At 43.0% G+C, this 25,779-nt stretch overlaps 1 protein-coding gene across 1 annotated transcript in view; it reads right to left on the bottom strand.

The window, feature by feature from the left end:
* The window catches only part of TTC6 (tetratricopeptide repeat domain 6), an 832,741-nt gene that overhangs the window by 588,003 nt on the left and 218,959 nt on the right, over positions 1 to 25,779 (bottom strand). Inside the window, exon 8 of the mRNA XM_029598902.1 lies at positions 16,736 to 16,840. Within this exon, the coding sequence (XP_029454762.1) occupies positions 16,736 to 16,840 (105 nt within the window). The remainder of the gene's footprint in view (positions 1 to 16,735; positions 16,841 to 25,779) is intronic.

Below are 25,779 nucleotides of genomic sequence, written 5' to 3' on the forward strand. Positions count from 1 at the left end.
GACATCCTGCTGTCATCCTTGAATATGGCTAGCAGTGCAAATCGCAAGGCACTTAGGATTCTTGCTACCGGTGCCATGCTTAAGACGTCCACTAGCAGCACACTTACAAACAAGCATCTGACAAATGTGCGTCCATCTGTACCTCCTGGACAGGGTGTCCAAAAACAGGATGCCAAAACTTAGGGTCCCTAAGTATGGGTTGTCTATATTTAAGATAGGACGTCCCATAAGCTCGTACTTCTCTTACGATGACGAGCTTAGATGTTAGGATCCCAGGAATGCGCGAATTATGGATGCCCAAAATTTGGATGCCCAAATCGCATGGTCTAGATGGACGCCCAACCTGGATGTGAACTGACGTCAGTCACAGTTTCACAACAGAATTGCGCATAAGGAGGTGCAAGAAACCACTACAGCCTAGAATGTGGCATCTCAGAACAGCCTGACAGCGGGGCCCAGCCAAAAGGCTGGTCAACCAGCCAAAACTGCTACATCTCCCCAAGCCCCTCACAGAGGTGGGAATGAATGTCAAATCATCACGCCGAGGCTCAGAGACCAGACCAGAAGAGGGGGAGAGGAATCCCTTTCTCTTATGTATGTATTATTTATTATTTTTGTTTTTATTTTTTTACATCCCCTTACCTGAGCTCAGCCCATCCTGTCCGATTACAGAATTGGTCTCCGGCTTTGCTTCCTGTATCCACTAGCCTCTCAGCTGATTCTCTCCTGGCAGCTAAGTCCATGCTGGAAAACTGGCTACAGAACCGAGGCACTTGACTGAGTGAGGGATCATGAGATATCACCTCAAGAGAAATCGATTGAGGGAGAGACCATAAGGTATCACCTCAGGAGAAGCAGTGTGTGATTAATCTCCTTCTTTTTTTCTCTTCCTGTCTCTTTTTCCCTTTTTTTTTTAAACAAGCAACTCCCAGTAGGGAGATGTACATCCACCATCTGCTGGAGATGGAGAATACTGGCGGGCTGATGTTGCTGCATGAGTATATATACTGTAATATCAGCTTTGCGCCATCTCCATCTACTGGTAGAGGGGCATAATCCACTTTTTTCTGGATTCACCTGTCTAAACGCTAAGAAATGTCTATCTTTTTGGTTTTCTATTAGGTTTATATACCACACTACTGAGTCAAGAAGCAATATGTGTCTTCTTCCAGTTTTAATTCAAACTTGTAGCCTTTGCCTGCAAATTGTGACAAGTAGCAATATGTAGCAAAGTATCCACAGATAACTTTAAGCTTAACCGGCTATAGTCAAAAGAACATAGCCAGTTAAATGACAATCTCCTGTTAAAAAAGACAGACTTGTGGGCTTAATGACTGGATTTCCAGCTCTTTCCCAAATGTAACAAAAATAGGGCATGCTAGCCTGGGCCCCCTCAATCCTATCTAAATGTAGCCTAAAAGGGTAAAGTAGGGTTGGCTGATCATCTCCCCTCCCCAGGTAGTTATTCCCAAAATTACTTATCTCTGGCCACTCCTCACATATGATTGAAACTGAAATATCCATAAAGAAAAAACCCACCACCAACATCCCCAAATCCTCGATTCAATTTAGAAAAACATGCTCCCTGAAAGCACTTAACAACACGCTCACCAAGGAACTAACTAACCTGGACCTCACAAATGTGGACACCTCCATGAACTCTTGGCTAACTATCACCCACGCAGCTGCTGATAAAATTTGCCCCTTGACATAAAAAAATATCAATCCTGCCCGTACCAACAAAAAACCCTGGTTCTCATCAGAATTAAGAACACTCAAACAAAACCTTCAACATAAAGAACAACAATGGCGGAAGAATCCTACCACCACTGCATGGGCCTCCTACAAAACCACAATGAGCTACTATAGGGCCACTATTCATTGTACCAAAAGAGACTTCTATGCCAAAAAAATACACGGCTTCCTATATGACCCAAAAACACTCTTTTCATATGTTGCCACACTCACCACCCCTATCCCTCCAATCATCCCGGAAGAAGAAGCACAAAACAAATCCTTCGAGCTGGCAGTCTTCTTCGACAACAAAATAAAAAATTTACTTACCCCGCTAACATCTTCTAACACCATTCCCAACTCCCAGCCTCCACCTGACCAAAACCACGCCCCATCTACACACAAACGGTCTCTTGAATCTTTTGATACTACATCATCCCTGGAAATAGAATCAATCATCAAGAAAATGAAGCCCTCATCACACCCAATAGACCAAATCCCGACCAAATTCCTTCTCACAATCCCTAACATCATTGCCAAACCTTTTGCCGACATCAATAACTGTTCACTCACAAACGGAACAGTACCGGACGCTTTAAAAACGGCCTCTCTGAAGCCATTACTAAAAAAACCTAACTTGGACCCATCAAACCCCATAAATTTTCGCCCTATCGCTAACCTACCTTTCATAGCCAAGTTAATGGAAAAATTGGTCAATACTAGACTCACAGACTACCTCGAATCCCACGACATTCTATATCCTTCGCAATTCGGTTTCAGGAAACGCAGAAATACAGAATCTCTCCTACTCTCATTAACGGACAACATCCTGTTGGGTCTCGACAAAGGTCAATCATACTTACTCGCTTTGCTAGACATCTCGGCAGCGTTCGACACAGTTAACCACACAATCCTCATCAATCGCCTGATGGAAATAGGCATTTCAGGTGCTGCACTCCTCTGGTTAAAATCCTTTCTAACCGACAGATACTATAAAGTAAAATTAATCAACAAAGAGTCTCACCCTGTAGCTGTCAAGCAAGGAGTTCCTCAGGGTTCCTCGCTCTCGCCGACGCTATTCAACATATATCTTCTCCCCCTATGCCAACTTCTCAATAACCTCAACCTCAAATACTTCATTTATGCGGACGACGTGCAGATCCTAATCCCCATCCAGGATCCCGTTTCTGACACTCTAAACTACTGGAATAGCTGCCTCCACGCCATCAACCTCCTTCTCACAAGCCTCTGCCTCGTTCTCAATATGTCCAAAACAGAACTGCTAGTCATCTCCCCCAATGAAAATAACCCGCTAGCCATCAATACTAACAAACCACTAGTAAATCAAGTGAGAGACCTTGGGGCCTTCCTAGACTCCAGAATGAACTTTAAAAAATTCATCAGCAACACCACCAAAGAAGGTTTTTACAAACTACAGGTACTAAAACAGTTAAGACCTCTCCTACACTTCCACGACTACCATTCGGTCCTTCAAGCCATACTATTCTCAAAGATTGACTACTGTAATGCGCTGTTGCTTGGTCTCCCGGCCTCTTCTACCAAACCTCTTCAAATGCTGCAAAACGCTGCAGCCAGAATCCTCACAAACTCTCGCCGCATGGACCACATCACCCCGATTCTAAAAATACTACACTGGCTACCCATCCGATACAGAATTCTCTTCAAGACACTTACTATTATCCACAAAACCTTATTTCAGGAATCCTCGCTCCAACTCACCATACCCCTCAAACCACACTCCTCTGCAAGACCCACCAGATCTGCATACAGAGATTCCCTCCATGTTCCCCCCAAAAAATCCGTTCTTCACAACGCCATTGAAAAACGAGCACTATCAATTGCCGGTCCACATCACTGGAACTCTCTCCCGCCAGATCTCCACCAGGAACATTGCCATATTACTTTCAGAAAAAAATTAAAAACTTGGCTGTTCGCCCAAGCATACCCATGAAGAAGCCTCAGAGTCACCCACACAGTCACATACCCCACGGTTGCGTCCTCTTTCCGCAACTCAAAGGAACTGTTTTTCGGCCAACTGCACTTTCATATAACTTACCTTATTGTATACACTATGTAAATTTGTAAATCTGTATATAATTCTTACCATGTAAGCACCTACTTTCTGCTTATATGCTCTGCTCTCCAGTTTGAAATTGTTAAACTATCCTTTCTTCTAACAGCCTAGTTCCACATTCCCTGTTATAATGTAACTTTTTGTTTTCATTGTTATCTGGTTCACCCCCTAGTTTATTGTAAACCGGTACGATAAGACCTGGTCTTGAGCGTCGGTATATTAAAAGAATTTAAATAAATAAAATAAATAAATATCCCCTCCCTCCTGATCCCCAAACCAACCTGTCCCAAAAAGATGAAAAATGGATAACGTATCTGGTTAAAGTAACCCAGAGACTTTATCAAGGATATTCACCAGGATAAACGTTCCAATGAATATCCCCAAATAAACCCCACAGGGTTTGTAACAATTCAGTAAATTATTTATCCCTTTTCTCATAGGCCCAAAATTGTACACGGTGCTGTACAGAGCCATATAATGGGATTAACCGCCTTTTCATCATTCTTTACTTCTGCTCCTGTTTTCACCACTCTCCCTTTGCAATCTTCCTGAACCCCAATAATTCTCATCTACTGGGTGCCCAACAGCTCCATCCTTGAGCCTCAGCACAACCTTAGACAGCCAGGAAGAAGGAGAAAAAAGAAGAGTGCACAAGCCAAATAATGTCTGAAATCATCACTATCTACTCTATTACACACCCTCACCCAGTGTCTGTGAAGAATAGTTTTGTGATACCCTTACATATGTATTTAAACAACATTAGTTGAACTTATTAGCCTTGTATTGTTGACAATCTAAATCTGCCTATTAATCAAATTGCTAGATTTCTGATCATTATTTGAGTAAAAGAGCAAAATATTAGCCAATCAGAAAGCAAAATGCTCATGAAACAAACCAAATTTAAAATAAAAATAAAATTCCAGAAATCAGTACAAAAACTTCATCAGTACAAAAAAGATTTCTGTTTACTAAGGGTCTAATATTTTTGAGCTAGCAAAATATTTTTTCAATAATGATTCAACAGCAGCTGCTACTGTATTGCAGAGCTATCTTTCAATATAAACTGGTTTCAGTTGAAACTTATTATAATGAAATGGGATAACTGAAATAATCACAGGTTAGTACAGTTGATATTAAATTCATACATACTTATTTATCCAAATCCATAAAGAAGCCAATAAAGAAAACCATTTTCATGGGGGAAAAAAAGCATTTTACCTGCAGAAATGGGTGTTTTGATTACTGTCTACCCTCATTGTCCACCCTCAATGCAGGCAAAATTACCTGCATTGTTCTATTATAAAAGAAAAAAAATACCCAAAATTCTGTAAGAGCCTGAAAACATAGAAGTCCATATTCAACCGCTGAGCAGCTTGGCTAGTTAGCTGGATAAAAAATATTTGGCTAACTTACGCCTGGATTTTCTAAGGTCACAGACCTTAGAAAATCCGGCAATAACGGGGGAGGGGCGGGGTGGCAATGCGGGAGGCGGGCCTGCGAAAGCCGGCAGCGATCACACCTCTGCGGTGCGATCGCTGCCAGCTTTCGCACCCAATAGCACCATCGTAAAAGGTGGTGCTATTGGGCATGAAACTGGCAGCAAAAAGGGCCCTTACCTTTTCGCTGTCAGTGACGTCTTCTCGGCGTCCGCCCCGGTGCTGCCCCGACTCCTCCCCTCCTGTATATTTAGCAGTGCAGGTGCACTACTGAATATACCTAGCTATCCTAAAGTTAGCCAGATAAATCTATCTCTGAATATCGGAGTTAGCTGGATAACTTTTCCAGTTAACTCAGCTTCTCTTAGTTATGCCTTTTCCCTGCCCACCACTTAGCTATTAAGCTGGCTAAGTAGTTATCCAGTTAAGTGGTGGTCGCTGATCCTTCACACATAATCAGCCAGCGCCACTGACGGGCCGATACAGTAAAAACGCGGGAGAGCAGGCAAACGCCCGCTCTCCCGGCGCGCGTACAGGCCAACTCTCCTGTGCGCGCGATTCAGTATCTTAATTTATTTAAATTAGGCCCGGCGGTAAAAAGAGGCGCTAGGGACACTAGCGCGTCCCTAGCGCTTCTTTTTTCACGGAAGCGGTGGCTGTCAGCGGGTTTGACAGCCGACGCTCAATTTTGCCGGCGTCGGTTCTTGAGCCCGCTAACAGCCACTGGCTCGGAAACCGGACGCCGGCAAAATTGAGAGTTCAGTTTTCGACCCAAAACATTCGGGACCTCCAACTTAATATCACCATGATATTAAGTCGGAGGGTGCACAGAAAAGCAGTTTTTACTGCTTTTCTGTGCACTTTCCCGGTGCCCGGTGAAATTAGTGCCTACGTTTGTGTAGGCGCTAATTTCTGAAAGCAAAATGTGGGCTTGCCTGCACATTTGGCTTGCTGAATCGCACGGGAATACCTAATAGGGCCATCAACATGCATTTGCATGTTGTGGGCACTATTAGGTTCGGGGGGGTTGGACACGCGTTTTGGACGCACTATTACCCCTTACTGAATAAGGGGTAAAGCTAGTGCGTCCAAAACACGCATCCAAATGCTGGCTAACAGTGCGCTCCATTGGAGCACACTGTACTGTATCGGCCCGTTAGTTGGGTAAATTGAAACTTATCTGGCTAAGTGGCATTGAATAGGGACCACATGGTTGTCTTCACAAGCCTATAAAGTCTATGAAGGGCCATCTTAAATTTGTTATTTTTTTTTTTAATTGTTTATTTATAAATTTTCACTTTACATACAAGAATATCTAAATATCTTGCAGATAAGAAATATAAGTCATTTACGTCAGGCAAATAAGAAAAAGAAAACTAGAATAATTATATCAATACAACAATCGTAAATGCACTTCTAACTATAAGAAAATTTGTTGAGATCTCTTACAATTGCAAAAAATGAGCCATTCAAAGGAAAACATACACAATAGAATATAGCACATGGAATCTCAATTTATTCTTATTTCCCGAATCTATTTCCCAAGAAGTTTTTTTAACTGATCTGGATCTAAGAAGGAATAATCCTTCCCCCCAAGTTTAATTGCACACCTACACGGGTATTTTAGAAGAAAGAAACCTCCTTTTTCCTCTACCTCTTTTTTGAAACCTAAAAACTTTTTCCTTCGCAATTGTGTATTTTTCTCCAAGTCCGGAAAGATCCAAACTTTCTGGCCGTAAAAAGTTTTTGTTCCATTACGGAAAAATAACTTTAAAACATTATCTTTATCGGTTATGAAAGCAAACTGTATTAATAAAGTACTTCTATCGTTAATGTCTAATTCATCTTGGGATTTTTGTAATATTTCTGAGATGTTTAATGATGGTTCCAAATTTTGTTCTCTCTCAGCACCAGGTTTCTCTAATTGCTCTTTTCTCTTCTTTCCCCCAACATAAAAAGCTCGTACTATTACAGGGTACATTTGTTCAGATATATTAAGAATTTTGTTGGCATATGTTTTAAACAATTCAATAGGACTTAGATAATCAGAAACAGGAAAATTTGTTATTCTCAGATTCAATGCTCTTACAGTATTTTCCAAAGTTTCAATCTTTCTCTGTAGTATAACTTCACTTCTAATCTGGCATTCTTGAACATTTTCAACATGTTTCAACCTTTTACCTAAGCTACTTATTTCTTTTTGCTGCTCTTGAATCTTATTACTATTTTCTTTCAAGGAAACATTTGTCTGTCGCACTTCTCCTGTCAAATTTACAATGAGGGAATCAATTTTCTCCATGTAATTCCAAAGTGATTCTAATGTTATAGTATTAGGTTTCATTACTTTCAATTTTACTTGATCTATTTTTACAACATCAACCTTATTTATATTTAACATTTTAGGAGTACTGGAGTCTCTAGGTTCCTGTTGGATTTTCCCTTCGGAACTTGTTTCATGATCTCCTTCTATTAAAGGAGGTTCCACCTGTTGATCAGCTACACTTTCTTCTTCCTCTTGTAGGTTAGAAGCTGTTTCATTACAGTTAATACCTTCTTGCAGTTCCTCAGGATCCATTAAGGGTAAAGACCCTTCATAGCCAGGAGGAGATGGTTTGTCGGGAGCCCCCGGACTCAAAGATATTTCTGAGGTCAGGTGAAGGGGATTTAGCTCATAATCACCCTGCACAGCGACCTGTACAACGGGGGAATTTTCAGAGGATTCCATCCATTCTGTTACCGATCTTTGTCCGGGCATTGAAGAAATATTAGATAATAGGCATAGTTTCGCCTTTCTCTTAGAATGAGGCATTTGCACTTATAAATAGCCTGGTCACTTCAAGGAACAGATGGGATCTTGTACTATTTATCAAATTGCAGATAATCTCGTGGAGAGGAATTTGTGTGGGGATAACCTCAGCAAACTATAAGAAATGATCAACTCACGGTTTGGTCGCAGTCAATTCAGGCAAATCAGGCAAAGCCAGGCTAAGCCAGACATAACCGCGCGCGCGCCTAAGGGGCGCACGCAGCTTTGGCGGCGCGCCTGGCGTCAGCTGCGCGCCGCTATCGGCAGTGTATTTAAAGTCTCGCCCCAGTTCCGGTTCGGTTCAGCCGGCCAATCAATCTCCACCACTCCGTCGGGGCTATGAAAATTCTCCAACCCCCGGTTAGGGCAGAGCAGGTAATAATCAGTTCGATTAGAGTTTCCTCTCACCCAGATCCTTCTCCCATCTTAAATTTGTTATGATCTTCTATTTTGTAAACTACTATGATGATACTAAATGGAATGGTGGTTAATCAGATTAAATAAATAAATAAATAAAAATAATAATAAAACATGGATAGTTTTTCTGTTTTTAAGAGGCATTCCTAGAGGCAGGAAGAGGGTAGGGGATGGTGAAAGGTATGTAGTTTTGATAATAATCAAAACTATGCACATTGTTTCTTACAGAAGAATTCCCGCAGAGAAAGCAAAGTTGCTTATTTGTAACAGAACAAAACAGCCACACAAGTGGGTAAGGTCATCCGATGGTGTTAACACACAAAAGAGTGCTCTGCTATACCAGAAAGACTAAAAGGTATCTTTCTGAGCATCCATGGGAGTTCCCGCACTGCTGCCGTAGCTTGAGGCAACTCAGACATTTAAAGCTAAGTTTCAGGAAAGTGGTGCTTCGTTCCTGATGATGCCGACAACTTCTGCTCCATTAAGTGGTGTCTTTTTTCTAATGGCGCCATCAGCTTCTGTGCCAATATTTCAATGTGGTGTCTTTCCTCCAACAGCACTAATGAAGAATATTTCCTTTTTTTTTTCTGCACCATGGGAAGAAGATGTGACTTGTCTGTCTTGAGGCTCTGACTTTTTGGGCGCTGATCTCAAGGAGATGGAGTCCTCCTTTTATGAAGGGGAAGAAAACTGTATTTTCATGCTTCTATAGGCCCTGGCTCTGGGTGATATCTTTCCACAGGGACCGCAGTTAGAAAAACTATGGGTCAGTCCCGGATGCTTAAGGCACAAATCAAATCATGGGATTCTGCAATACCCAGGGTCATTCATGAAAGTGCGTTAGGAACCTAATGCCCATGATAACACATGTGTTATTTATTGCATCACAAGATGCGAATGGAAATTTCAAGTTTTTAGTGAAAGGGGAGGAGTTTGGGCAGGGTTTATGAAAATAAAGGACATTAACGCAGTTAGATGTACGAATAGCACAGTACACATCAGTGAAGACTAGATGTGATTTGGAATGAGGAAAGATACACAAAGATTCGATTTTTACAATGTTCTCTCACCCTAGCTTGATCCATCTCTACCTGGGTACTATCAAACTAGCGTGAGAGAACATTGTAGAAATCTCTTCTTTGTGTATCTTTCCTCATTCCAAATCACATCCAGTCTTCACTAATGTGTACTCTGCTGTTCGTACTTCTGACCATGCATATAACCATGCATATATGACTCCCTCCAAAGATGCGACATGACCTCCCGACTGACTCTTGCCCTCTCTGCTTACTCTCCCCACCTTCCACCCACTGTGGATATACTCCCACTTCCCCTCCCCTATTACTTTCCCCTGCTAATTACTCTGATTGCATTGACGAACGCCCTTGTAAAAACTAACATGTACATATGTATATAATTCTCGTATTATCTACTCCTGTCCTTTGTTTACCCCCTCCCTGTTAAAAAAAAAAAAAAAAAAAATGTTATTATTGTAAAGCTTGTTGCTCAGTTATGTTACATTGTGAACCGAGGTGATGTTTTGCAAACGTGCCTCGGTATATAAAAAACCCGTAAATAAATAAATATAAAACTGGCCCTAAAACCATAGTCCACCACCAAAACCTCACCTCCAGTTATCAGATGACCCTCCTATAGTGGAATAAATGGATGACAATTATGTGTGTCATCTCTCTCTCAAAATAATATGCAGTAATTCAAAACTTATCCTAGCCACACCCCTTTTCCTTATCATGGGTGTTATTCATGTGAAATTTATAGCATTTCCCGTCGATAGCAGGCTGATTTAGCCATGCTGTATGGAAGCGCATCGTGACTTTCATAGGCGGAGCTTCCCTCAGTGAGTCACAGAGCTTGAACTCTGTGCATCTGTGTGGTGTGTTCCCGCGCGAATCGGCCATCTCTCCCTCAGTTTCTTTTTTTCTGCGGGCTTTCTCTCAGTGAAGAAATATTTTTTCTTAACCATCTTTTCACGATTTTTTCAGCGTTTTTTCTCACCAACATGGCACCAAAACCTTCCGGTTTCAAGTATTGCCAATGCGGGAAAATTATGTCCATCAGATGGACATAATTTTTGTTACATCTGCCTCGGGCCCGATCACGACCAGGGATCCTGTCATGATTGTGGATGGATGTCCCCCCGAGCGTGCCGTCAACGAGCAGAACGCATGGACTGGCTCAGGGCATCGGGCTCATATGCCCCAGCTCCGTTGACGCAATCTTCGCCCAGCCGGGTGAAGAAACTGATGGCGCACCATAAGCGGGCCTCCTCCCTGGGACCACGGGAGAAGCATCAAGACATGGTACAGTCGGGGATAAGGTATCATACACCTACAGTGCCCAAACAATCGAAAAAGGGGTCAAAGTTAGTTCCCCCTCTTAAAAAACAAAGACCAGCTGCGTCGTCCAGATCACAGGGATCTGTCTCCGGCTCTTCACACTGTACGTTGCCGTTGCCGGTGGACACTACGGCGCATGATCGACGTACAAAGCACTCGATGCATGCTCCGTCCATGACGCCATCAATGCATGTTGAGCTGTCTACGGTTGTCTAAGACACATCACGCGGCACCCACGGCGCCATCGACTCATCAAGCGCCGTTTACGACACCATCGATGCATCATGTGCCATCTATGATGCCATCAACGCATCAAGCGCAACCCAAAAAGTCATTGATGCATCATGTGCCATCTAAGAAATCAGCGACGCATACGGCGCCTCCCATGACACCATTGATGCAAGGTGCTCCTATGATACCATTAGCGCCACCACCTTCATTAAAACATAAGGAAAAGAGACATCACCACACACATCTGCAGAAACCACGTAGTTCACACAGTCACCATGTGCATGCGCACAAATCTACGTCAGCTTCCGTACACTCGGGTCACTCTTCCCATTCCAGAGTATCTCTTTCAGATGTGGATGTGGAGTATCTCTCTGATTCTCTGTCCTCAAGGGCAAGTTCCATATATTCTGATATGTCATCGGTTTCCAAACGGAGGACTCGTTCCCCATCTTTACAAGAACCGTTACCTAAAAAATATAAACCTTCTCATGAGTCTCCACCCATAAACGTTGTATCTTCTGAAGATCTTTTGCTACCAGCAGCACCTACTCGCCCACCTTTAGCAGCAGGTCATATGGTCATGCCAAGTGGAGCTTTGGCATCAAAGGCAATGTCTCGAATCTCTCAAGCATTGTCTACGTTCTTTGATGACCTAGAAACCCTGGAAAGAAATAATAATAATAATAATCCACCACAAGATTGTCCACCACTATCTTCACCTCAGGAAACCTCTCCGGTATGCTAGATCCGCCTTATGATCCAGAATCGCCATTAACATCGGTCTCGTCACCTATTTCCTCAACGGGCCTGCCGTCGGACCCGCCGGACACCCTATCAGAGCCCTAGTCCCCGCCGGAGGACCTTACATATTCAAAATTTATTGAAAAAGTTGGGGCACTCCTTCATGTGGAAACCAGAAATGTGTCAGACCCCCGCTCTGAAGCGCTTGGAATTTTGAAAATATTTGACATGCCTCATGAACCTACTGCTTTACCTCCACATGCAGTTCTTGAGAATGATCTTCAAAAAATATGGGAAAAGCCGTTTACCACTGTTTCCGCCTTTAGGAAAATGGATTTGAAATTCCGCATGAAAACTCGCCCACATATAACTCAGCTCAGCTTCCTCACAATTCAATAGTTGTGAAATCCATAATGTCAAAAGCAAAGCAATCAAAACTTCAGGCTAATACGCCGCCGGGTAAAGACAACAGATATTTGGACGAATTTGGACGAAAATCTTACCATTCAGCAATGTTGTCCTCCAAAATTAGTACTCATCAGTTTTATATAACACAATATCTTTTTTAATCCTTACAAAAATTACGGCCGCGCTGCCTTGCACATGACAATTCTTTACCGCAATCCTTTACCGACATAGAGGAAAGATTGCGGCATTTAATGCGTTCCATCTATGAAAATTTTGAAACTTCTGCAAGAAACTCCTCGGCAGCGATAGCGGCTCGTCGCATAGCTTGGTTGCGCACAAGCGCTATATGAGACAATGTCCATGAAAAGTTGGCTGATATTCCCTGCAAAGCTCAAAACCTTTTCGGGGATCAATTAGCAGAGACTGTTGCTAAGTTGAAAGAACAAAACTTAGTGGTTCTGTCTCTCACAACACATATGGAATACCTCTCTAACTCCAAAAGGTACAATCCAACTTACCGAAGAAAGTCATACTCAAGAGGTCAGTTTCACCCTTATTCCTCTTTCAGACTGCAACCATTTGCACAACCAAGGTCATCTGCTTCACAAACTTCGATTCCTCGACAACGTTCCCGTCAGCAATGACCATCCAGACAAGGCTCAACACCCCAGCAAAAACAGCTCCCGGCTTTTTGAAGTCAGTCCAGCCACCATCACTGCTACAAATTGGAGGATACCTGCAATACTATCAAAACAATTGGGAATCCATAACTTTGGACAGATGGGTCCTACAAATAATGAGGGCCGATTACCAATTAAACTTCATTACCCCCTCCCTCTACCTCACACCTCACTTCGTCAGGGATTCGAACATCAGATTCCATCTTTAAAAACGGAAGTCTCCGAACTTCTTCTCAACGGATCCATACAACTACTGCCGAATCTTCAGAAAGATCAAGGATTCTACTCCCCATATTTCCTCATTCCCAAGAAGTCAGGTGGGTTTCAACCCATTCTAGATCTCCGGGACCTCAACAAACACATCCAGAAGGAGAAATTCAAAATGACCTCTCTAAAGAACATTCTTCCTCTTCTGCAACAGAACAAGGAGTAATAATTGACCCTGAGCTAAACATGAAACACATCTCATTGAAAGTAAAAGAAGGATACGCTAAACTAATGATCCTGAGAAGACTTAAACCTCTACTAACACTAAACAATTTCCGCACAGTTCTACAGGCAATGATATTTGCAAGCACAGATTACTGTAACTCCCTACTTTTAGGACTACCACAATCTACGATTTGGCCACTGCAAATCTTACAAAACTCAGCTGCCAGAATATTGACTGGCAAAAAAAAGAATGACCACATTACAGGAACTCTCGCCGATTTACACTGGCTTCCAATCGAAAAAAGAATACAATATAAGGTTTTATGTATAATTCACAAACTAATCCATGATGAAAAAGCTGACTGGCATAACACTGCACTATGAGTACATGTCCCACAAAGAAACCTGAGATCTGCTAATAAGGCTCTACTTACTGTCCCCTCTGTCAAAACAGCATGCCTCACACAAGTAAGGGAAAGAGCACTATCACTGGCTGGCCCTGTGCTATGGAACACACATACAAGGAGGGTGAGCAGGAAGTTTAAAACAGTCCACAAACTTCCAAATTCATGCCAAATAGTTGTTGTTTAATTCAAATTTAAACGTTTCCAGACGGCTACTCCAAACGTAATACACAGTACAGTGGTTTTCAACCAGGTCCCCCGACACGGACCGTGTTTCGCAAAAAGCTGCGTCGGGAGGGACTGAGAATAGTATATAATTTCAACCACTTAACTCAGGTCCAGATTCAAATTGTAATTGTTGAAATTATACACTATTCTCAGTCCCTCCCGACGCAGCTTTTTGTGAAACACGGTCCGTGTCGGGGGACCTGGTTGAAAACCACTGTACTGTGTATTACGTTTGGAGTAGCCGTCTGGAAACGTTTAAATTTGAATTAAACAACAACTATTTGGCATGGATTTGGAAGTCTGTGGACTGTTTTAAACTTCCTGCTCTCCCTCCTTGTATGTGTGATTGATTTTTGGAGAGTACTTTGATCTCCTTTTCCTGTATTGGATTTCTCCTGTGCTATGGAACACCATGCCACTCGAAATAAGGCTACAGAGAAATTTGAAAATATTCAAAACCAATCTGAAAACCTGGCTCTTTAAACAAGCTTTTTATAAAGATAAAGAAAAGGAGAAAAACAACTGATGGATAAGGACACACCAAACTAAAAGTTGTCACTAGAAACCTACAAATGCATATTAATGTTAATTTCAAACTGCCTAATATGTTCCAAACATACAAGCTTAAACTTTCACACATAGATTGTTGCATTACGTTGTTACCATACTTTGATGGCACATGATTAATTTGTAATCTATACCACTCATATTTTCATTATCGTTCCTTGTTGTAAACCGTTGTGATGGTTAGATAACTTAACGACGGTATAGAAAAGTTTTTAAATAAATAAATAAAATAAATGGATGTGTTTCATTGACCTTAAGGATGCGTACTCTCACATTCCCATGCACCAAACCTCCTGGTGTTTCCTATGTTTTCGAGTTCAGAACACTCACTACCAGCACAAAGTACTACCATTTGGCCTCTCCTCGGCGCCCAGAGTATTTACCAAGTGTCTAGCGGTAGTGGTGGCCCATCTCAGAAAACAATCAATTCAAATCTTTCCTTACCTAGACGATTGGCTGATTGTAGCCTCAGACCCGATCACACTCAAGGCGCACAGGACCACGACTCTACAATGTCTCCACAAGCTGGGATTTATAATCAATTACAAAAAATTACATCTCCAGCCCACTCAGCTACTGCAATTTATTGGAGCAGAAATTCACACCATAAACAACAGAGATTACCTCCCCCAGGACAGGTCTCAAACCCTTTTGAGTCTAGCACAACACATGCACAATCAAGCAAATTCCTCGGCTCGACGTGTCCTATAACTGCTAGGTCACATGGTAGCAGCCATTCATGTGGTACCTCATACAAGACTCCATATGTGGCAACTACAATGGGGCCTCAAGAGCCAGTGGTGCCAGTACAAACAACCTTTATCAACAAGTGTTCGAATTACCTCAGTAATGAAACAGGACATTTGATGGTGGCTCTCCCGCTCCAATCTCTCCACGGGAGCACCCTTCAGACTACCTCCTTATCAGATGATACTCACCACAGACGCTTCCAGGAAAGGTTGGGGGGCACATATGACCGATTTAAAAACTCAAGGTCTATGGTCCCCCGAGGAGTCATAACGCCACATAAATCTACTCGAACTTCGGGCGATCTGGAATGCACTCCAAACCTTCTCCACTCACGTGGCGGGGAAGCGACTAATGATTTACACGGACAACCAAGTCGCCATGTTCTACATAAACAAGGAAGGCAGGTCCGGTTTGTGGACTCTGTCGGGAAGCCCTTTGCATTCTCCTTTGGGCAGAGATGATTAACATCTCTCTGCAGGCTACCTACTTACCAGGCCTAGACAAAAGCTTTTTCTCCACCCTGGGTGACTTACCCAACATTCTCAAGGAAAAAAAATAATTTTTTTATTTTTTTGGCTCAAAAATAAAATTAAACAAAAACTGACTTGAACTTGAGAAAAGTAAAACCCTGAAAAATATGAAGCAATAGCTAAATAGAGAGACAGAAAACATTCGTGTCGGAGTGCTGAGATGGACAAAAAAGACTAAGTTGTGGCAGCATGGGAATTCCTGTGCATATTCAGAAAAAAATATCTTTATTCTTTCTGGGGTTATAAAGATATTTTTTAAAACACTGGCACCATCAGGTGGGTTCAGCCATTTGTGTGGCTGTTTGATCTTGTTTATTCATGGAGAAAGCAAACACACCTCTCTGGGTAATTTTTTAGGGAGCAATAATGAAAGTAATTTTGCTTTCATTATTGCAATCAAACCCCACAGGTTAAAATTACCCATGGAATTTTCAAGATCATGGTAAATTTGATTATTTACCACAAAATGGACACTAGTGGCACTTTATAAAGCCTTATTGATTTTTTAAGGTACACATGATTATACATTTGCCCTGCATGTAGGATTGTGATTATATGAGTTAGCCTTATGTCTTTATGGATATGAACCAATAAGTACGTATGAATTTAGGATCTGCTATAATAACCTATAATTTGATTTGGTATGCTGTTTTTTGAGAAAAGAATTTGTCTATTTTTCTTGATAAAACAAAATAATGTCAATATAAAGCTAAGCTGCGCTTCATCAATAAGTATCTCACCTTGACAATTATTGTAAAACAAATATTGCATTTTCTATTACAGCCAGAAACTATTATCCTGAACAACCTAAATTACAGGCATAAATCATATTATGCAAGGCCACAGTAGCATGATGATTTGCTACGTGTCTTTTAGAGGTTTGCAATGCATGCACAAAGTAACAATGAAAAATATTTACCTTGTACTGTGGAAATAAGGTTTCTTTTACAAGTGACAGAGGTGTAGAGAATTTTGGTGGAGCTGGAGTCCAAAACATTTTTAGAGCTCTAGAATGAAGAGAAACCTTTGAAAGCAAGACCAAAAAGTTACTTATTCAGAACAAATCAATAAATATATCTGTAAGTGTGTAGTCCTTTATAGATTATAAATAGACTATATATGTGTCCCAGAAGGCTATATGTTATAAAAATGAAATATATGCCCATCAAAAACAGGAAAGATATTGCTCTCCCACTTCCTGCAGATTCCAATTATACTCTTCTTATCATTTTTTGAATCCTCTAATTTCACTCTTGTCTATGTCTACTATATCAGGGGTGACCAACTCTGGTCCTTGAGAACCACAAACAAGCCAGGTTTTCTAGACAGCCACAATAAATATGCATGAGATAGATATGCATGCACTTCCTCCATTGTATGCAAATCTATCTCATGCATATTCATTGTGGATATCTTAAAAACCTGGCTTGTTTGTGGCTCTTGAGGACTGCAGTTGGCCACACCTGTACTATATTATACAGAATGATGAAAGATCTGCTTTATTGTCACAGCACTGAGTTCTTTTCACAACAAAATCCTCATAAAGGGCTCCAAAAAAACAAAACTGACTGCTTGCCTGTGGCAACCAAAATCTTGGAGCTGGTGATAGGTATGAGCAGCGGATTACCGGCCAATAGCATGCAACAAAGGGATGCTGAAAGTGCGCATACAAAAGCACTGAAAGTAGAAAGGAGGGCAACCATGAAAACAGTGAGTATGCACATGTATTCTTTCAATATCCTCACCGTGCAAATTTTCAGCCAGCATTCTGCTGTTAAGCCTATTGCAAAGAGGAAGGGAAGGATGGAATCACTCAGAGGTAGGGAGATTTAGGTTGAGGGGGTTACTAAGGGAGAGTGGTAGATAAAGAAAAAAGGAGCAATGAGGGAAGGAGATTGAGGTAGGGTGACAGTGAGGGAGGAAGCAAGTGAGAGAAATTAAGGCTGAAAGGGGGCACTGAGGGGAAAGTGGAAAATTAAGGCAAAGTAGAGTACTGAGGGAAGGAGATTAAGGCTGAGTATAAGTGATGTGAATCGGGTGCCCGATCATTCCTGCTTTCGGGTTTGTCTGACCGCAGGAAAATCTCATTTTCCCGTGGATCCCCGTTTTGTTTGTTTTTTAGTGAAAAATCATTTTTCGGGTTAGTGCAAAATAGCAAAAAGTAACAAAAAATAGCAAAAATAACAAAAAATAACAAAAATAAAAGTTTTTTTGTTAGTGCTCGCTAACATGAGTTAGCGCACACTAACCCGAAAAACAACTTTTACGATAATTTGGGGGGGAAAAGTGATTGTTTCTTTTTTTACCCGATATATTAACGAATTTAGAAATATCGTACAATATTTCAATTCGTTAGAAAAACGATTCACATCCCTACTGAGTATATCCTAACAGATGGGCCGATATAGTAAAAACGCAGGAGTGCGGGCGAACGCCCGCTCTCCCAGCGCGCGCACAGGCCACTCTCCTGTGTGCGCGATTCAGTATCTTAATTTATTTAAATTAGGCCCGGCAGTAAAAAGAGGCGCTAGGGACACTAGCACGTCCCTAGCGCCTCTTTTTTGACGGAAGCGGTGGCTGTCAGTGGGTCTGACAGCCGACGCTCAATTTTGCCGGCGACGGTTCTCGAGCCCGCTGACAGCCACGGGCTCGGAAACTGAACACCGGCAAAATTGAGCGTCCGGTTTTCGACCCGACAGCCGCGAGCCCATTTAAAATTTTTATTTTTTACTTTTTGAAACATTCGGGACCTCCGACTTAATATCGCCATGATATTAAGTCGGAGGGTGCACAGAAAAGCAGTTTTTACTGCTTTTCTGTGCACTTTCCCCATGCCCGGAGAAATTAGCGCCTACCTTTGGGTAGGCGCTAATTTCTGAAAGCAAAATGTGTGGCTTGGCTGCACATTTTGCACATTTTGCTTACTGAATCATGCGGGAATACCTAATAGGGCCATCAAAATGCATTTGCATGTTGCGGGCATTATTAGGTTTGGGGGGGTTGGACGCGCCTTTTGGACGCACTATTACACCTTACTGAATAAGGGGTAAAGCTAGCGCTTCCAAAATGCGCGTCCAAATGTGCGTCCAAATGCCGGCTAACAGTGCGCCCGAGAGTTTGTATTTCAGCAGATTTTGTATGGCACAAGAGTATGGCTGTAGGGCCCTGTCTTCAGACTAGATGGCAACCCTCCATTTGAAGCCATAAGACAATCTAATAGATTCCTTGTTAGAAGCCAAAAGGACTTGAGACATCTCATTAAAAAAAAACGTGGATAAAAATGTGTATGCAATTCCACAACACAAGTATTTTAAGCTCCATTGAGAGGAGGTGTTCCTGGGTGCATGGTTAGGTAGGGGGACATTGAATTTTTAAATCATTACACGTACACTTCCAGCAAAATGCTAACAGTGGATAAAGCAGATTCAAGTGAGCACACAGCACCTGCAGCAACTTTCAAAATTAATGTATATACATAATTTCACTTTGAGAATTGATGTAAAGCCCACAGGTAAAAAATATTTGCAATCTTTGACCCAATACAGACAGTTTGCAAATTCTGCCAAAATTTAAGACAACAAAAATAAAAATAAAATAAAGAGACTTAGAAATAATTTTTTTTAAGTAGTAATAAAAAATCTAGAACCAAGCAAGAATATATATTTTAAAATATCTAGCTTGTACTACTTCTTTAAACACACTAAGGAAAGAGAACTTACTTATGTTCTAGTCAACTGAAAAATGGTAGTGACGTGCAACAAAAGAGAGCCTGTCTCACACTGGGTTTGTCTCTCTTAAGAAAGGGGGTTGGCTACTCTCAGCTATAGCATTTTAATAGATGTATATCTGAGGAAGGCTAGTTTTTTGAAGCACTTTTGAAGACTAGCATGTCAAGTACTTCTGAAGCACATAGATATTGTAATTTTCACCTAACATTACTTGGGTCTGGATTTTCCATTCTCGCAGAGAATGGAGAATCCCGGCGGAAACAGGGGGTGGGGGGGGGGAGAAAGGGGGGTGGGCCTGCGAAAGCCGGCAGTGATCGCACCACCGCTGTGTTATCGCTGCCGGCTTTCGCACCCAATAGCGCCAGCATGAAAGGTGGTGCTATTGGTCGCGATAATGGCAGCGATAACGGGTCTTACCTTATCGCCGCCAGCGAAATTACCACCACATCTGCCTCCTCGCCGCCCCGACTCCTCCCCTCCCCGTCCAGACTCCGCCCCCAGCAACCTATCGCAAGCGATAGGCTTACAAAATAACCCCCTTGGCATGCTAGTGTTCAAAATTGCTTTAAAAACCTAGCCTTCCTCAGATATACATTTTTAAAATTTATAGTAGAGCACCATTTTGGCAGTCAATACCACTGGGTCAGGATTAAAGAGTTCCTCCTCCTGCCCCTGTTTATTTAGAAGACCTACAAGGGGATAAGCAGGAACAAGCTCAGGGGACCCTCATTGCTGGCTCAGGGCAGAGGAGGGAAACTGCTTGCAGGGATCCTCATTGTTGTTTCAGGGTGATGGGTGGGGGTTAGGTGAGCCTCATTGCTGACTCGAGAGAAGTCGGGATGTCTGCCTGATTCTTGACTGGGGGGATTGGTCAAGAGCTCAGAGGCCCCATCTGGGTGTATAACTTGCACCAGTAACAGCAATGCATTTCTGGTGGCAGAAACACGCTGATATTATCTTCTTTAAAATTCTGGATTTAAAAAGATTCCATAAAGGTGCTATGGCTTTTAGTGAATTAAGTATAGAGGGTAATTTTCAAAGAGAGAATAGTCTACAAGTACATTTTATTCACAGTTATCATAAATTTTCATAGTGAAAGTACATGCATACTTTCACTTTGAAAATTCTTGAAACTTATGCACACAATCTCCTCCACACAAAGCTACACCTGCTTCTGGCATGGCAAGCATGTGGATGTTTTCAACTGAAAATATGCGCATAAAACCAAACACTGTCCCAGTTCCAACCCCCAGGATGTGCCTTTTTTGCACATAGAAAAGTAAATGGAAAATCGAGTTATGCACATATATTTGCATACAAAGACAGCAAATTTTCTAACAAGCCATTTTTGCACATAGAGCCCAGTTTTATAACTCCATGCTTAGGGGTGAAATCTTCATGTACAAAGTACACGACTGAGTGTACCTGTGTGTGCTAGGGAGCAGATATAAATGTTCATGTGAACATTTGTGCACTTACTTTTGAAAATCAAAACCACAGACATAAATTATTTCCCTGTTTCAACTCTGTTCCTTAGAAAAACCTCTTTGCAGTACATGGGAAAACTATATGCAAAATCACTTTGTCACATACTTTTATAAAAACCGCCTCGGGGGGATTTTCAAAAGGTTCATTTACATGCTTAATACTGTGTTTTATGTGCATAAATGTCTTTGAAAATTACCCCCATAAAACCATGTTTTATGCATATAAATGGATTTTAAAATTTGGCACTTACCCCTAGATTCATCAAAATGCTATATCACATGGATAATGCCAGCGATAACAAAAAGGGGCATGTTCATGCAAATCAGCAGCCTTCCGCAGCGCAGAAGTAATGCGTGCCACAGTATGTCACAGTGGTGCACGTTATGTCATCGCAATGCATGGTATGGCATCGTGGTATGTCCTCGCAGTGCATGTTATCACGCAATGCTATTTTTTCCTACTATAGTCATTTCCTGTCCCTCCTTCTTTGAGGGTGTGTTGGGCGATAGAGTGAAAGGAGAGGAGGTTAGTGTTGAGTTCTGGTGGTACATTTTTGCAATTTCTGACTGAGATGTGCTGTTTTCTGTTGTCATTTGTTTCCCTTTACCTTGGTCTTTTGTGATATTTGTTGGAGTGAAAGAAAGTAAGTCTTATCTGTCATTTTCTGTGGCGTGGAGGAGGAGTGTCAGGAGTGGGGAAGGAGTGTCAGGAGTGTCAGGACAGGTGATGAGTGTGAGGAGGAGTGCCAGCAGTGGGTAGAGTGTGAGCAAGAGTGTCAGGAGCAGAGGAGTGTGTGTGTGAGGAGGAAAGCATGGAGCGTGATAAGCCTGGGAAGAGAAGAGAGAAGAGGGGTGAGAATAGCGGGGGAGGAGGAGGCAGAGGGGATCGGAGGAGGAAGGCAGGAGTGCAAGGGGGAGTAGGAGTAGGGACAGGGGTACAAGTAGAGACAGGCAGGAGGGCAGGGATAGGAGGGTGGGGTGGGGGGAAGGGGTTAGGCAGGAAAGACTGGTGGGAAGAGTATGGCAGCATAGGGTTAGAGAGAGAGAGGGCAGATGGGAAGGGAGTTGGTAGTGCAGGGTCAGGTGGGGGGGAGTAAGGGATGGGAGAGGAGAGCAGGACAGGGAGTGAGGGCAGAGAAGGCACCTCTCAGGGAGAGGAAGTGGCACCCCCTTCGGGCAGTCAGACAGCAGTACGGCAGTGTTGCGTCCATCGGTCTTTGACAGCTTTGCCCTGCCTACCTCTCTCTACTCTCGGCTCCTCCCGCTCACCTTGGACTGATGGCCACCGCGGCATCTGCTTGCCGTTCTCTCTGGTGTCCCTGGACCGATTTTGGTGCTGCCTCCCGCCATTCTCCTCTAAGGTACCTCTAGGGCACGCATGCGCATGCCGCCCTCATCTTTAACTCTACGTTGGCGCAAACCTCAGGGGCGTCCCCTGTTCTGACTTCACAACATCCGGGTATATCTGCCTACAGTATTTGCTAGCTCGTTGAGTTAGCAACAGGATTCGTACAGATGGGATTCGCTCTCCGTTCCTAAGCTACTCTGCCACTCCAGCGCTATCTGGAACTCTTACTTCCCTTCGGGGTTCTCTAAGGGGGTACCCGCTCCTTGGGGGCCTCTCTGCTTTTTTCAGGTGCTATCAGGAAACCGGTACTCGCTCCTCGAGGGCCCATGTTCCCTGAGTCGCTGCCTGCAACCTCTACCCTTCTACTTGGAAGAACTGACTTACAGTTACCATCAGTGAGTACACATACCATCTCTCTCCACAGTAGTGCTTCACTGGAATCAGGTACTCGCTCCTCGAGGGCCTGCTCTCTGCTCCGGTGCCAGACCTCTCATCTAGTTGAATCTCTGTTACTGCTAAGAACAACACTACTGAGTCTCTCTGCTCTAAGGGACCAGGTACTCGCTCCTCGAGAGCCTGCTCTCCCTGTCTCGGAGCGTCTCCTATTTCTACATTGGGACTCTGAATGTTAATCTTATTGTGTGCTCATAACTCTCAGTCTCTTTCCACTACAGCACTGCCCTGCAGAGGACCCACTGTTCCAGCGTTCTGTGTGAGACGCGTCCAGCCGGGCACTACTACTCACTACTACCACCTCTGGTGGTCACCTAAACTGTCTAATAAAAGATTCAAATCTGTGTTTGTCTGTCCGGAGTTTAGCCTGACACTGTGGTCCCTCATGGGACTATCCCCCGTCGGCGTGGTCAGCTGCCACAGTGTCCAAGGATCCACCCAAACACCATTAACCATAACAGATAGAGACTGCCTGCAATCAGGTTCCATGTGGCAGAGAACGAGCTACTCATTGCTGTGGTCCTGCAGCACTATGTCAATTTCTTTGGAAGCAGAGCATCCAAGATGTCCAAAGCAGCTACAGGGCAAATTTGGCGCAACATTTATTTAGATTTTATATTTATTTAGATTTATATTTAGATTTATATTCCACTTTTCGCACTTTTTTCAGCACTTCAAAGTGGATTCCATTCAGATACTGTAGGTATTTCCCTATCCCCAGAGGGCTTACAATCTAAGGCCTGGCTTTATCAAAATGCGAAAAATATTGCATGTGATAGGAAAAGGGGTGTGCTTTATGGTAATAGGCAGTTTATCACAAAGTGTACTAATACCTATGCTATCAAGGTGTGTGTGAGACAGAGTGCAAGAGAGAGTCTAGCTATAATACCCTCACACTAGATAGGTATTTATATCTCTGTGGGAAGCCCACCTAGTAACTCGAGGTGAGGTTTAGGTATTGGTGTAGGGGTTATGGGCCACTTTGACATTCAAAGTGAGAAGTACGAACAGCACAGTGCTCTCTTGTGAAAATTTGAGGACCTTCGGAGTGAGGAAACTCACCCAAAGATGAGATTTGTGCAATGTTCTCTCAGCCTAGCTTGATGGACTCTCTACCTGGGTAACATCAAGCTAGGTTGAGAGAACATTGCATAAATCTCATCTTTGGCTGAATCTCAAAGTGGCCCCTAACCCCTACACTAATATCTAAACCTCACCTCAAGTTACTCTCACACACTCTCTCTCTCTCTCTCATGAAAAAGGTGTAGTTAAAGCTGTGTAATAGGGTGTTGCAAAACTGTGAGTCTTAACTCCTCCTCTTTTTCAGATTTGCATCACACCATGTATTATGGTGCTATTGCAGGGTTTTCGCATGCGTTAAAGGCGCTTAATGCATGTGAAAACGCCATAATGTGATTTGATAAATGAACCCCTTCGTTTGAACCTGAGTGACTTGCCTAAGGTCACAAGAACATTGCCCAGGCCATCACCCAGCACAGCAGCATTCAATGAAACGGGGAGCAGGTCGCTCATTGCTAGAGAGATATCAAGGCCCAGCTGAAGGCGAAGGTAGCAGAGCACTTCAAATACATATGTCAGACTGGAGGAGGGGCCCCCTGTCCCACTGTCGTGACAGAAATGAAGCAGCGACTTATTGAAAGGCTGGGACCGGACGTGTTCTAGAGCATAGATCAGCGGCTAGACACCACAAGAGCTGCTGCTGGTAAGTTAAATTCACCCATAAATGGGCAGACAGCAACAGGTGTACAGACAGGGGGTCTTTTATTAGGCGTTTTTCCCATTACACAGGAATGGCAAAAAGGCTTTAGTAAAAAAGCCCCAGACATAGTCATTAGATGCTAACTTTTGTCTTGAATCATCAAACATTTTTCCCATACACATATTCCCCCCCCCCCCCCCCCCCCCGGCTCATCGTCTGCTCACATCAGAGTTGCTGTGCCATCTAGATGGAAGAAACCGGATCATCGCCTGCTCAATGCAGAGTTGCTGTGCTGTCATGCACATTGGATGCTGTTATGCCAAGCATTTTAAAGCAGCATAGTCACTAACAAGTGGTCCCTCAGCCTCTGGGCCTAATAGGGCATACTTTAAGTAGCCTACAATGTCTTGCCAGATGCTGTCTCTTGTCACGCAGTCCTGTCACCGACTCCATACTGCAGGATGTCATCTCTTCTCATCTCCTGCAAGTGCTGGCTCCATGCTGTGAGGTGTCATCTCTTCTCATCTCCAGCAAGTGCTGGCTCCATGCTGCAAGGTGTCATCTCTTCTCATCTCCTGCAAGTGCTGGCTCCAAGCTGCTCCTTCTTGTCTTGGGCCTCCTGCCTCCAAGCTGCTCTGTCTTGTCCTGGGCCTCATGCTTCCAAGCTGCTCCTTCTCGTCCTGGGCCTCCTGCCTTGAAGCTGCTCTGTCTTTTCCTCCTGCGATCCTGATGGCTCAGTTGGCAGTCTGACTCCTGATGCTTACATGCTTGTTCTCCTGCCTCATACATGCTTAACTGTTTGCTCTTTGTCCTGCTGCCTACAAGCTGAACTGTGGTCACCTAGCCCTTTGGCTTTCCTCTTTGAGTACCCTCTTTCCACATGCACTCTCTGGGGCCTTTACTCTAGTTTTGCTTGTCTGGCCCTTAGGCTGTCCTCTTTGAGTGCACTCTTTCAACATGCACTGTCTGCGGTCTTAACATGTACACATTGTAGTGCTTTTTGTAGCTCTCATTTTACAGATATACTTGAGTTTTAGGGGAGCCACTTCCTCTTTCGGAGGCCTATTTACTCAAGGATTTTTTCCAGTCTGTTTCAATGGAAAAATGCTTAGTAAATATCCTCTAATGTAATTGGTTGTAATCATCATTCTGTATTAAGGATAGCATGCAATACCTGTATATGTCATCATGGTGTTTGCATATTACTGTTCAGATTAACATAGAATG

This window comes from Rhinatrema bivittatum, chromosome 4 (genome assembly GCF_901001135.1).
Source record: "Rhinatrema bivittatum chromosome 4, aRhiBiv1.1, whole genome shotgun sequence".
Lineage (NCBI taxonomy): Eukaryota > Metazoa > Chordata > Amphibia > Gymnophiona > Rhinatrematidae > Rhinatrema > Rhinatrema bivittatum.